At 36.7% G+C, this 14752-nt stretch overlaps 1 protein-coding gene across 2 annotated transcripts in view; it reads right to left on the minus strand.

Annotated features, from left to right (window-relative positions):
- Positions 1–1385: 1385 nt before the first annotated feature.
- Positions 1386–14752, minus strand: part of LOC121429212 (dopamine beta-hydroxylase-like) — a 40539-nt gene continuing 27172 nt past the window's right edge. Inside the window, exons 7-13 of one of the 2 annotated variants that reach the window (XM_041626171.1) lie at positions 12321–12487; positions 10339–10482; positions 7798–7836; positions 7400–7459; positions 5549–5676; positions 4469–4622; positions 1386–2184 (exon numbers count right to left, since the gene is read on the minus strand). In XM_041626171.1, coding sequence (XP_041482105.1) covers positions 2107–2184; positions 4469–4622; positions 5549–5676; positions 7400–7459; positions 7798–7836; positions 10339–10482; positions 12321–12487 — 770 coding nt within the window. In that variant the 3' untranslated portion in view covers positions 1386–2106. The remainder of the gene's footprint in view (positions 2185–4468; positions 4623–5548; positions 5677–7399; positions 7460–7797; positions 7837–10338; positions 10483–12320; positions 12488–14752) is intronic. The other variant, XM_041626172.1, reaches the window with a different exon arrangement.

Consider the following 14752-nt stretch of genomic DNA (forward strand, 5'->3'; position numbering starts at 1 on the left):
GGCCCCCCTCCCTAGTTCGAGTATCAATTTGGCGCCCCCACTTCGAACATCATTTCGGCGCCCTCCTAGTTCGAATATCAATTCGGCGCCCCTACATGTAGGTCCAACATCAATTTGGCGCCCCTAGTTGAAAATTAATTTGGCGCCCCTACATGTAGGTCGATCATCAATTCTCCCCCCCCCCCGTTCGAACATAAATTCGCCCCCCGTTCGAACATCATTTTGGCATCCCTTCGAACTCAATTTGCCTTCCCTAGTTCGAATATCATCCCCCCCCCCCAGCTCGAGTATCAATTTGGCGCCCCTAGTTCGAATATCAATTCGGCGCACCTACATGTAGATCGATCATCAGTTCGCCCCCCCCCCCCGTTCTAATTTCAATTCGGCCCCCAGTTCGAACATCATTTTGGCATCCCTTCGAACATCATTTCGGCGCCCTTTTGGTTCGAACATCATTTTCTTTCCTCCTCTTCCTCTTTTTTTTCTTCTCGTCCTTCCTCTCTTCCTCTCCCCTTTTCTTCTCTTCTTTCCCCTTTCTCTCTTTCTTTTTTCTTCTCTTCTTTCTTCGCTCTTCCTCTTTCTCCTTTTCCCCTCTTCATCTCTCTTTTCACCCCTTCCTCTTTTTTTCTCCCCCTCCCCTCCCTTTTCTTCCCTCTCTTCCTCTTTTTTCTCTTTCTTTCCCCTCTTCTTTTCCCTTTTTTTCTTCTTTTCTTTCCCCTCTCTTTTTTTTCTTTCCTCCCTCTTCCTCTTTCTCCTTTTCTTTCCCCTCTCCCTCTTTCCCCTCCTCTTCCCCTCCCTTTTCTTCCTTTCCCCTTTTCTTCTCTTCCTTTCCCCTTTTCTTCCCCCTTCTCTCTCTTTTTACCTCTTCTTTCTTCCCTCTTCCTCTCTTTCCTTTTTTCTCCTTTTCCTCTCTCTTCCCCCCTCTTCCTCTTTTTTCTCTTTCTTTCCCCTCTTCTTCTCTTTTTTTTTCTTTTTTCTTTCCCTTCTTCTTTTCTTTCCCCTCTCTTTTTTCTTCTCTTCTTTCCTCCCTCTCCCTCCCCCTTTCTTTTCTTCTCTTCCTTTTTCCCCCTCTTTTTCCTCTCTCTCTTTTTCTTCTCTTCCTTTCCCCTCTCTTTTTTTTCTCCTTTTCCTTTCCCTCTCTTTTTCCTTCTCTTTCTTTCCCCTTTTCCTCTCTCTCTTCCTTCCCTTCCTTCCCCCTCTTCCCTTTTCTTCTTTTCTTTCCCCCTTTTCCTCTCTTTTTTTTCTTCCCTTCTTCCTTTCTTCTTTTTCTTCTTTTCTTTCCCCTCTTCCCCTCTTTTTCTCTTTCTTTCCCTCTCTCTTTTTTTTAGCCGAAGGGGGGGGGGCCAAGGCCCCCTCGGCCCCCCCTATGGATCAGCGCCTGACAGTGCGGTATCTTCAACTTTATACTAAATATATAGGCCTATGTGGGGCAATTCTCCTTTCATTTTACTTTTTACATTTATTTCAAAGGAAAAAAGATCACTTATTATAAGCCGAATCATTTTTTCTCTTTTAGTGCACTACAATATTTTTGTCCGCCTGTCATATTTTGGAAGAATTTCTGTCATTTGTGTTAATGTTTATTGTCTTTTTAGTAAAATTTCATCATTCTTCAGAGTTTAATATTTAAAGTATACTGTCATGTACCTCTGCTGTATTTTGATTCCCATTTCTTGCCCCACCCAAAACTTCCTCATCATAATACAATTTTAATGGATATTTGTGTAATTTCTTTCTCATGACACAAAACCACAATTTTTTTGAAATAAAAAGTGCCAGGTATTCATGTTTTGTTTTACTGGGAAAAAGTGGGCTCTCTTTCATAATGAACTTCCAGTACGTATGTTTTAGTACGTTTCCAATCAAGCGGAACAGTACCTTCTTCCAAACTTTCATTGAATAGATAACATAGAGAATTTGCAATATAAGGATATGCTATACATAAGTTTCGAATCAATATTTTTCATGCAAATATCAGCGAAATAAAGATAGATTTTGCAAAATCCACCTGTATAAATCCAGCCATTAATTTTTGTCAATCGTCAGCATTCTTTCTATCAGCAGTTATTGAAAATTTCAAAGCAATGTTTGAAAACCATCTTAGTCCTATTTGTTGGTGCATGTATCAGGGGTTTGTGATAAATGGGTCCGAATACTTTCTCTCTTCATGTCCTTCCAGTTTCCCTGTGATTGCGTAAGAAAAAGAAAGAAAGACAGAATGACAGGGGAAAGGGGGGGGGGGGGTAAAGAAAGAAACAAATTGAAACATCCAATCATATAAAGAAAATCAAAACTTTTTTTCGCACAGCGATGTACGGAGGATTCAAGAAGAGAAATCATTGTCGATTAAACAGCAGTTTAGTACTTGACTGTAATTTATTGTCAGCTCGGAAACTTAGGACAATCATCTATTCTTGTCACCGATTTTCGGCAAATGGCAGGAATTCTCAATACATTTATTGTGTTCTTGAATCCCTTTACGTCGTGGAGCGAATACATTTCAAGAGCAGGACGAAAAAAAAACTCGACAGCACAAATAAACATAATAGCATCGATCCCTCGTTCAATACGAAATCTCCGTAATAGCCCATACACACTGTAAAAAAATGTATGTGCTAATTTAGCACTTACAGTGCAGTCATTATACCCAGGGGCGGATCCAGACTTCGCAAAGGGGGGGGGGGGGTGCCCAGATTTTTTTTCAGCCACATTTTGTTTGTTTCTTTGAAGGCGTAGTCCTAATAGTCACTTTTAAGCTTTATTCTCATAAATCCACCTAAATATATAATAACCTCATAGGCCTTATTAACATAGTAGGAGCGCAAAGCGCGAGCTATTTTTATTTGATGTAGGCCTATTTGTCCTAAAATTGAAACATTCTGGGCAATGTTGTGATTTTAAACGAGATGTGTATCCAATTAAATAACCATTGCGAGCGCGAATTTTTTAATATACGTTTCGATCTGATAAAAAAAGTTATCCATGAAAACGTAACAATCAATTAATGCTAGCGTGAAGTGCGAGCTGAAAATTTTTACATTTCTACCTGAAGAATGGAAATTCCAAGCATTTTTTTATCGTGAAAAGGATAAGTACATAACTAAATAATTGATGTGAGAGCGAATTGCGAGCGGAAAAATCGAGATATACACCTACTAACAGATGGGGGACTCTGTTCATGTCTTGTATATCGTCAAAAGGATGAGTAATTGGAAATCTTCCTATATTCATATAATGCGAGCGCAAAGCGCGAGCAGAAAAATTATTGTGATCTGAACTGAATAAACATGCGCACGTATGTAGCTGAATAAACGCACGTATGTAGCTGAATAAACATGCGCACGCGTGTCTGAGATTCTGACCTAGAATCTGGGCATTCTGAATACCTTTCATCATGCAAATCAATAAACGAGCGCGAAGCGCGAACTTAAAATATTTGATATTGTGATCTGAAAAGGGTCAATTTAAGCTCTGTATTTCAAGTACTTGGTAGCAATATTGAGAGGTGGATATTGATAAAAATGTTAAAAAGAGCTAATATGTTTCATTATTATTACTTTGAATTTTGACTTAGGACCGGGATATTCTAAGAAGATTATATGAAAATGATTGTCGATTCTTCCTATTTCTCTTTCTAAGCGCGAGATAAAACTTGTTCTCAAAAAGGGACAATTTGACTATTCAATTAATATCTTAATTATTAATCTAATAAGCCTATTGAGAGCGTAAAATCTGTTAAATGGCCTGAAAACTGGACATTTAAAACACTTTTGTAATTATGAATAAGATGCACGAGTTAATATATTTTCAACAATCAATGCGAGCGCAAATCGCGAGCCGAATTATTTGATAAACAGTCATTAAATGTGGATTTTAAGTTGTTTGTTATAGAATTCATATTGAGATATACATAGCGCAATCTGATTCGTTTTGACAATAGGGATATTTTGAGAACTTTATGGAATACAGGAAAATAATAGACAAATCAAATTGTTAATATTAAGACCATAGAGAGAGCTCTTTTTAAAAATCAATTTACAGAGTTCTTTTTAAAAATCAATTTGTAAATCAAACAAAAGAATGAAAGTTCGACTTCCGAGCTGAAATGTGTTTGACTTCAAAGTTTGATAGTTAAGCTCAATATTGAGCAAGATATGTAAATCACCTAAAAGGCAATGCGAAAATTTTATATAGTGACACGAAATATTTTTTTTTCATTAAGCCTATTTTCCAAGTCTTCCCCTCATTTTACTTTATTCACTCGTCTTTCTTCTTGTTTCCCTTTCTTTTTTCTCCTCTCTTTTCCCTTCTTTTCCTTTTTTCTTTCTCCCCCCTTTTTTTGCTCCGCCAATAGGGGGGGGGGGGGGCTTGATCCGCATATGACTATACCAGCACTGTAAGTGATAAATTAGCACTCCTTTTTTTTTTTTTACAGTTTTGCAGTTAGTTGATACAGGTTGAAACTCACCGTGAACGAAACTCCAGCGGGTCGCAAGCAATCCATGTCGACGTTAGTTTCGTGGATGATCTTTTGCCAAACCCTCTTTGTTTTTCTCGTCCATTCGAGACTCTGAAATCTCTCAACGATCTCGTCATCAGGTAGTTCGTTGCCCTTTTCATGACTGAGATAAAGGAGATGGGAGGAGAAATAAGGGCGGGTGAATTCGGATAGAGGTGGAGGAAGAGAGAGAGAGAGTTAGTGAATTGGAGATAAGTCATTAAAGAGGAGAGGAAAGAGAAAATGCAAGAGAGAGAGGGAGAGAGACAGACAGGTAATTACGTTCCCTTCACACTTGCGTCCTCTTTCCTCTTCATCACCCTTCTCTTCTCCTTCAATATCTTCTCCATCTTCTCCTCCCTCTTTTTCTTCCTTCTTCTTCTTCTTCTCCTCCATCTACTTTTTCTTTATTTATCCTCTTTCTCTTCTCCCTCCTTTTCTTCCTTTCCTTCTCACATGGGGTTGTTGCACCACAAATATTGTCACGCCATTTCACTCAAATCTTAACAAAGAAATAAAATAGGTCATGTCGAGTTGCAAATGCAATTAGACCATTTGGCTATCAGACGAATCAGTCTATATATTAGACCTATAGCAAATTAGACCAAATAGTAGACCAAATGGGTTAAGCCCATGTGTTATTAGACAAACGGAGAATTAGTCCATCTGTTGTTGGACCAAGTGGATAAAACCGAATTATCATGGACTCTGCTGCTGTTCTCTTTATAATTATTAGCCTCCCAAAAGGTAAATTGCCAGTTGGTCTAAACCCGATTCGACTAATGACCATTTAGCCTCATCCTATACATGGTCTGATTCCATTTCGTCTACAAACATTTTACCTTTTGGTCTAATTGTCATTTGCCTATTTACCATTCCGTCTAATTTCAATTTGGTCTAATTTCTATTTGGTCTAATATCTAATTGGTCTGACACCACTTGGCCAATTCCTGTTACAGACTGGAAATATTTATTTGGGATTTATGGAGTCATTACATAACACTTAATTTAAGGCAATAAAACATTGGATATAAATTAATATTCACATACCCGTTGGCCCAGTAGAAGAAGTTTTTGAGAACCCTTTTTGAGATGGTGCTTTTACAGACCTCAAGAGGAGTCCGTGGGTAGTAGTGTACGTAGTTAACACACATCTCATCCAGGATTCCATATCCACCCTGCATGGGGACAATAAGTGAGATACGGATAATATATCATAATTTAATGTTTTGTTGTTGGTATCTCTTTTTATTAATGATGACGATGATGATGATGATAATAATAACAATGATAATATAATAGGCCTTATAATGAAATTTATTAGGCTCTATATCCATCTCGTTAGAGATGATCAAGGCGCACAAGTGAAGGGGAGCAAATAAAATAACAAGGGAACACTTATCATTAGTAAAGGATTTAGAGAGACGAGTTATTAACTTAATCTTAAACGTTTCAACATACTTGCTATTACGAATCCCTCGTGAGAGGGAATTCCATAGCAAGGGTCCCGCATAGATAATGATAATAATAATATTCCGCATTATTATAGCGCGTAATACATCGGAACGACCTCTCTAAGCGCTTTACAGACATATTATTACCCCGGTCATCGGATCCTTGCATGGCCGCATACAATGCATGCACCATCTCCACTCCTTGGGAAGCATTCCAACAAGAGTTCCAAGACTCAATTGCTAGACATACTACATACAGGCCTTCACATCCTACCGGGTAACCATTTAACACCTGGGTGGAGAGTGGCAAAGTGTGGATTAACGCCTTGCCAAAGGACGCTATGCCATGGTGGGATTCGAACACACGACCCTCTGATTACAAGGCGAGAGTCAGAACCGCTACACCACGACGCTTCCATCCATCCATCCATCCATAGATGACTGCCCTTTCCCCCTCACTTTTTTTTTTACATTTTGGAACTGAAAGAATCCTAGGAGTGGAGAAGTCTGAAGGTGTGAGAGCAGTGTTGTACTGTGGAATAGAGCCATGAAGTAAGTGATATGCCAGTAAAATGATTTTGAATATCAATAATAAAGTCAGTAATGAAATGAAAAAAAAAGAAAATCCATAGTTTATTGTTCGAAAATGATCATGGGACCGGTAGCCACTATGCATCGCCAGATCGACGTAGCTCGATTAATCGTTGAGCTTCAAAGGGTAGCAGCACTCCTATCTTAACCCTATCTAGGCCGGGGTATTTTGGGAGTTCATATGGCCGGGGGGGGGGGGGCCTGGGAGGGTTAACGTCTTCTGATCTGACGCGGCCGAGGGTTGAATTCCCGACCTCCCTGTTTTGAGGCGGACCCTCTACCAACTGAGCATAAGAATAATTATAATGATAAAAATAATAATGACAATAATAACAACAAAAACAACAATACTCCTAATAATAATAGTAATAATAATAATAATATTAATAATGATAACTAAATTCTTAAATTCCCCTCCCCCACCACCATCCCTTTATGAATTTTTGAAGAAATAATTCCCTTTTCCATGCTTTCTGTAGCCTCTAATTTATTGTCCTTGTGTAAGTCTATGAACTTAATCTGTAATACAAAATGGTCCAAAATCATACTCTTTCAGGAGTGAAAATTTGTTTCTCTTGAGTTTGGATTTCACATCTTTATGGAGTGAATTCATGTATGTAGAACAGGGCGATGAGATCGCTCCAAAATGAGTTCCAAGGCGAGTTTGGTTTTTAAAAAATGATACAATTTGTATATCTCCTCATTTTTCTTCTTCTTTTGTCCTTTTCACTATCTAAAAAATCATAGGGGTCGTCCCCCTGCCCCCTGTGGCTCCGCCCCTGCCCCCCCCCATGGCTCCATCCCTGACACCCCCACCATGTGGTAACAACTCTATTACAATAAGGATCATCCTTACCACGGTAACGTTGTCTTTCTTGCTAGTGTCGTATTGGCAAGATGTGATCAGTGTGTCTCCCTACAGAGAAATAATGAACAGAATTAATGACAAAAGTGGGCGAAATCATTTATAGGAATAAGTTTCAAATACAAAAAGTACAGTGTGCCCCCTAAAATATTTGATGAAATTGAATGTAAAGCTTTGTGAGTTCTTGAAAACAAAAACCGTGGAGATTACATTGCATTTCATCTCAATGGTAATTCATAAAGAAAAAATTCTCTGTAGGCCTTGTGGGGAAAAATCACAATTAGTTTCGTAAGTTGCTATAATTTAAGTTCCACATACAGATAAAAACCCTTGATAAACTGATAACGGAAATATCTGGGATAATCTAACACATTATGAAAAGTACTCACTGGCAGAATATGAACTGGCTTGGGTAAAATTCGGATTTCCTGCGAAAGACATAGGAACGATTATCATGTGCATGATGTGGATACAATGCTACTTTTAGTATCCACAAACAATCTGAATACGATAAAACAATCTCGAGAGTTATCACTGAGGTAAAATCATTCAATAGATGTCAATGAGATATGAAATATTATGCATGCAATTAGCTGATAAAAGTATAAATGGACTTGGTGGGAGTTTCATAAAGCTGTTCGTAAGTTAAGAGCGACTTTAAGAACGACTGGTGAACCTTTCTTAAGCGCTTAATAATCACCAATGAACATAATGGTGAACTTCATTCACCACAAGAAAGGATAACCAGTCGTTCTTAAAGATGCTCTTAACTTACGAACAGCTTTATGAAACAGCCCCTATAGGACTAGATCTTGTGGGATCCCATGAAGTGTCTCTGACGTCACATAGTACTTTCTATCTCCTCCCTGCTGCTGTAATTTTGAAACATCTCCAGCCTATCTGGAATATCTAAAAAGTCTAGTTTGTTTTAGAAACAATTTGGAAAAAAACATGTGTCGTTTGGGAATATCCATATCGAGACTCGGCAAAAGAACTAACGGTATATGGTAAGTAAGTCATCTTATACTGTTTAACTATGTCGCTCTCAAATAAGATGAAATTTATCGATGGTGATGATAATCTCTGATATCGCGATCATTATTATAATCATCGTCATCATTGTCTACTTGATAATCTTTATCGCCGTCGTCATCAAAAGGTGTTTAGAGACGTCGTTCCGATTTATTTGGCACTACATAAAGGTGCATTATAAATATCATTATCATCATCATAAAGATTTTATTTACACACGGTAAAAAGCCCAGAGTTTGATTTCTATTGAGGCCTTGTGGAACATAATTTACAATTGATATAATAAACATTGAAAACAAGTGTTTAACAGACAATATTAAAATACAATAAAAATTATGTTAACATGAACAGAAGAATTGAGTGAGAAGAAAGAAAGAAGACGAAAAAATTATATACCGTTCACAAAGACATCAATAATATACAAAATGAAATATAATTGCGTATATATCGAATAATTCGAACAAAGTGGTGCATGCATGGTATAAGTAAATGTGAACATTTAAAAACAGATACATGGGTGAAGCCGTGAGAACAGTACTTGAGACAGTGTTCTATACAAGGCTTAAGCGTCTGGGCGGTATTTTATTAAGCCTCGATTTTAAAAACACATTCGACTCAATGTACCAACAATTTTTGATAGAAGTTTTGAAATGTTTTAACTTTTTGGGAATAATTTTTGCAATTTTGTCAGTGTTCTTTACAATAACATTGAAAGCTGTGTGATGAATAATAACGTTTCAACTGGATATTTTACGGTAGGAAAAAGAATACGACAGGGGGATCCTTTATCTCCATATCTTTTTATATTAGCTATAGAAACGCTAGCCATAAACATAAGGACAATTTAAAACATTCAAGGCATAAGATTAAAAATACTCATGAAATTAAGTTGTCTATGTTCGCCGATGACATAACGGTCTATTTGTCAAACTTTGAGTCGTATCATCACCTCACGGAAGCTCTAAATGATTTTCAATTATGTTCATCATTCTCACTGAATTAGGCTAAGACGAAAGCAATGTTTATAGGACAATTTAGTTTGCAAAACCCATCTATACAGTTTTTTAACGTTTTGATAATTCTTGGAATCGACATCTCTTACTCTTTTGAGGATAGAATGGCGCAACTACAAAGAATTTTATCCAATATTAAATCTCAACTTAATATATGGAAAGCCAGGAATTTATCATTATACGGGAAAATTCAAATTGTGAAAAGTTTTGCTATCTCTCAGCTGTTATATGCAGCCAACATATTATCTATACCTTATTCACTTATTCATAAGATGAACACATTACTCTATGAATTCTTTGGGGTGGTCCTGATACTCTGATAGAGTAAAGCGTGAAGTGTTGGTTAAAGAATACGATGACCGGGGGGGGGGGGTTAAGATGACTTGCATCAAATTGATTATTCAAGCTTTGATTCTTTTTGTGACGAATAAAAACTGCAAAGATAAAAAAATCTGAACATTAAAATTTGAAATGTCAGACTAAATTGTTGTTTCTCTATTGGACAATCGAGCATATAAAAATGAACATATGATTTATCAATGGTAAAAACTAAACACATAAAAATGATTGGAAAATTTATGAAAACTAAAGACTGAACATAAAATCATTAAAACTTGTTTAATACTGAAACTTAACCTATAAACTGATTGCAAAATTAAGAGTACTAAAGCGAAAGCGATTGGAAACTAATACTAGGATCCAATGATAAAAAGTTATCTGTTGATGTGTGATAACACCAATTAAACCATGGGTCCTACTAGTAAGATCCATGATTAAACAGAATGATATAGTCATAAATCCACATTACAGTGTCTTCGTCATCACCGTCGTCATCACATCATCATCATAATTGTAACAAGTATAACCGTAATTCTGACTGCTAACCTGGAAATCTGAGCTAAAATGATCATCTCTATTCAGTTCTGGTTGCTCTTTACCGTCTCGTACATGTTTGGTCCATACAGCAGTGCCTGTTAAATGTGTATGCAGTTGAGATGCAAACGCTTTGATTCCCCGTTGAGGAAACCCCTGCAAATACATTTCCGGTTGTCATTTGAAAGAAAAAAATACATGAGAAAAGGTTGTTAACGCTTAAGACTCAGTTTCATTAGGTCAATCGATGAAATATTAAAAATGAATACATTTTGTTAGTTTCGTTATAAAAAACCCGACACACTACAATTTACCAAATACCCGCGTAGATGAAAAATATTTATTGCCAGTTTGAGGATTAAACAAAGTAGCAAGCAAGCAGAGGGTTCATAGATTTTTGTTCCAAATATTGACCGATAATTAGATATTTCAACATATTACATAATTATGATCAAAAGAAAACAAGATAAACAAATATATACTGTATTGAAATAAATTTTTCTCTCGTTAAATAATTACAGGTCAGATGATACTTAATGCAACAAAACATATGTTGTGGTCCTAGAATGAGCCTTGAGGAAAGCCTCAGCTGACATGAAAACGGATCGACAAAATAAATAACATAAAAATGAGATATTAAGAAACAGGTCGAGCGCCTCTGGCAGTCTCACCTGCATTACGCAATTCTATGTAGCAGCAGTGCTGACTTTGAAAACTACTTCAAGTAATTATTCACAAAAACACCATTCATATAATGATACAATATTACAATACTACGTTAATTGACCCTAAATGACATTTGACCTTGATCATGTGACCTAAGACTTTCCAGTGATACTTGATTACCCCTATGTCCACAATTCATAAACTATATCCATAAACTTTGAAGGTTATGACAGCAATTTAATAATTACCTCCAACATGACCGAAGTCCATTGACCTTAATGACCTTTGACCTTGGTAATGTGACCTGAAACTCGCACAGGATGTTCAGTGATACTTGATTACTCTTATGGCCAAGTTTTATGAACTAGACCAATAAAATTTCAGAGTTATGATGGCAATTCAACAAATATCCCCCAAATGGCCAAAGTTCATTGGCCTTAAATGACTTTTGACCTTTATGAACTGAAACTCGCACAGGATGTTCTGTGATACAATTACTTGATTACTCCCATGTCTAAGTTTTATAAATCAGATCTATAAACTTAAAAAGTTATAATGACATTTCAAAAACTTAACCTTCGGTTAGGATTTGATGTCGACACCGCCGCCGTCGGAAAAACCGCGCCTATAGTCTCACTCTGCTATGCAGGTGAGACAAAAATGGAATAAAAAAACCCTCGATGTTCGTTAATGTAGAGGAGTAAGTCCTAATCAAATTATTATTTTGCGTTAGTTAGGCCTATTCCCGGGGGGGGGGCACTTACATTGACGGTGGATACCATGCGCGACCAAAAAAAAACACGTAAAAAGGATGTCTTTTTCACGATAGGGCACGTTACGTAACGTGATAAGGGTGTCAAAAACACAAAAATAATGAAAAAAGGGTATCTATTTCGCTAGGAAAATTACGTGTTTAGGGTCGAATTTGCGGGGATGATAAAACAAAATTAAAATGTTTTATAAAGGATGTCCTTTTTGCCCCAACACTTAGTGTTTAGAGTCAGATTTGCGCGAGGTGTAGAAGGTGGGGTCGTACTAAACCAAATAAGGTAAAGCTGATGACCGAAGGACCCCTAACAATAACAGATTCCTGTACTTCTTTAGGGGTTCATTTTAGGGAATATTTGCCAAGAGTATCGTTTTGTTTCCAATACTTGTTAAGGGTAGGGTTTCACACGCCAATACTTGTTAAGGGGTGCATTTTCAGAATATGGAAATTACGTGTTTAGGGTGCTATTCGAGACCCCATGGTCGCTCATGGTATCCACTCATGAATGGAAGTGGCCCCCCGGAGGCCTATTTCATCCTTTGTTATTTACTGACTGTACCTTTCGTGTACATGGTGAGAGGCAATGTCCAGTGAGAATAAATTCATCCATACCGGGAGGTATAGATAGTTTAGGAGTATAGATCAAACCAAGCTCTATGATACCGGCATCGAATGGTCTTAGTGTCGGAGTGTAGTAGAAACGAAGACCAGAACTATCTTGAATACCTGTGGAGGGGAGAAGAATGTCATTTCAGGGTAGAATTGTAAAACGTTCAGTGATCGTTAATATAGCGGTATAGTAACACAGTTATTTGTTAACCAAATTTGTATTGCTTAGGTCAAAAGTAGATGTCATAGTAGAAATAGTAATAGTAGTAGTAGTAGTAGTAGCAGCAGTAGTAGTAGTAAAAGAAGTATCGGAAGAAGTAATAGTAGGTGTAGTAGTAGTGATAGTAGTAGCAGTAGTAGTAGTAGTAGTTGTTGTTGTAGTAGTAGTAGTAGTAGTAGTCGTAGTAGTAGTAGTAGTAGTATTTTTTTTTAATTAATATAAATCACATTTTCTTGATAAGAAAAGGAAAAAAAGTTACAATAATAAGCTCAGGTTACCAGTTCTAAACTAACATGATACAGGGCAAGATAAAATGAATACATGAAAATTAATAATTCACAAAAAATAATTAATTTATTGCAAGCTGGTAACAATGTGCAAACAACATTGATTGATAACAGACAAGTTAACCCCACTTTTATTCTTTTTGTTGCCAACTTGTAGAAATAGGGCACAATTCTACCCATGCTGTCCTATTTCTCACCAACATGTTTATAAATTCTACTTGTGCAATTAATATTTCATGATTTCTTGATGTCCAATTCACTGTGGTTTACCCTATATTTAACCTTTTCAAAAAGCATGAATGAAGCGAAATAACATAATGCTACGTGATCACCAGATGCATTGTAAACTTCAATATCTTTAAACATATCTTATAACTATTACAAAATATATTTTAAAGTGACAATGATTAGTTCCTGATAACAAAAGTGTCCCATATTTCCGCGATCTCCCTTAAAGTGCAATTGAAATATTATAATATTGAAAACTTCTTAACTACAAAAAGTAGCATTTCAAGGTTTACATGGTTTACGCATTTTCCCCGCTGCCGCTTTCTTGTTGAGTATTTTGCTTAAGCATGACTCAAATTAAAGGGTTTTGAAAATAGGTTTTATTTGTACCTGTTCTCTTCCGTCATTCTTTCTTCTTTCACTGCGCCTTGGGCACTCTGCCGAGTGGATTTGGCGCATTACAAATCACATATATTATTATTATTATTGTCATTTTCTTTCCACTAATACTGTGACATCAGTCGATTGAATCGCTACTTTTTGAAGTTAATAAGCTCTCGATTGGTATGTAATTTTTTAATTTCACTTTCGAGTCCACCTTTTAACGTGAAAGGATGTGGGTTTATTATTATTTTATAGTTTTACTATAAATAATCAGCAATCACAATATTTAAAATAGATTTTTTAAAGCCAAAACACAGCAAGAATAAATGTTGGGAATAAAACGGAAGACAAAGAGCCAGTGGCGTACCGTGGGTCACGGCATGGGGGGGGGGCACCAGCAAAAATTTTGAGTCACCAAGTGAGCGCGCGAAGCGCGCTCAGTTGCTAATTATGCTGACCTAATAGAGATATTTTAAGGACAGTGTCATTAAACGGATATGTATGTCACTGATCACATAATGCGAGCGCGAAGCGCGAGCTGAAAATTTTTTATATTCAGACCTAAAAGGGGAAATTATAAGCAAATATTTGTAATCATGATATGTACCTGTTTCGCTAAACAAACAATGCGAGTTTTGTTATAATTATATGCATCCAAACACATAAAGCAATTGTCATTGTAATCATGATTAAAATGCGCATCTCACTAATCAAATATTGCGAGCGCGAAGCGTGAGCTAAAAATTTAGGAAATTCAGACCTGAAGAGGGACATTTTAAGGCTTTTTTGTAGGAATTCACGACCCTACGTATTTCATTAACCAAATGAAGCGAGCGCGAAGCCTGAGCTGAATTTTTTGTATATTGACCCCAATCATGGATGTTTTAAGGACTATTTTTAAAAGAATCCATTAAGAGTACATGTCACCATATTTATCTAATGCGAGTGCCAAGCGCATGCTGATTTTGTTAGAATTACACCTAAAGACATACTTTTTGTAGTCGTTGTAGTAATGATTACCATACGCATCTCACTAGTCAAATATTGCGAGCGCGAGCTGAAAAAAAATGAAAATTCACACCTGAAGAGGGGCATTCTAAGGCATGTTTGTAGGAATTCACGTAGACCACTAACCAAATGATGCGAGCGCAAGCTGAAATCTTTGATATTCAGATTAAAAAAAATTGGACATTTTAAGGACTGATTTTAGGAAATCACAAAGAGCAGACATATTATCTCACTAATCCACTAATGCGAACGTAA

Source organism: Lytechinus variegatus, chromosome 15 (assembly GCF_018143015.1).
Source record: "Lytechinus variegatus isolate NC3 chromosome 15, Lvar_3.0, whole genome shotgun sequence".
NCBI lineage: Eukaryota > Metazoa > Echinodermata > Echinoidea > Temnopleuroida > Toxopneustidae > Lytechinus > Lytechinus variegatus.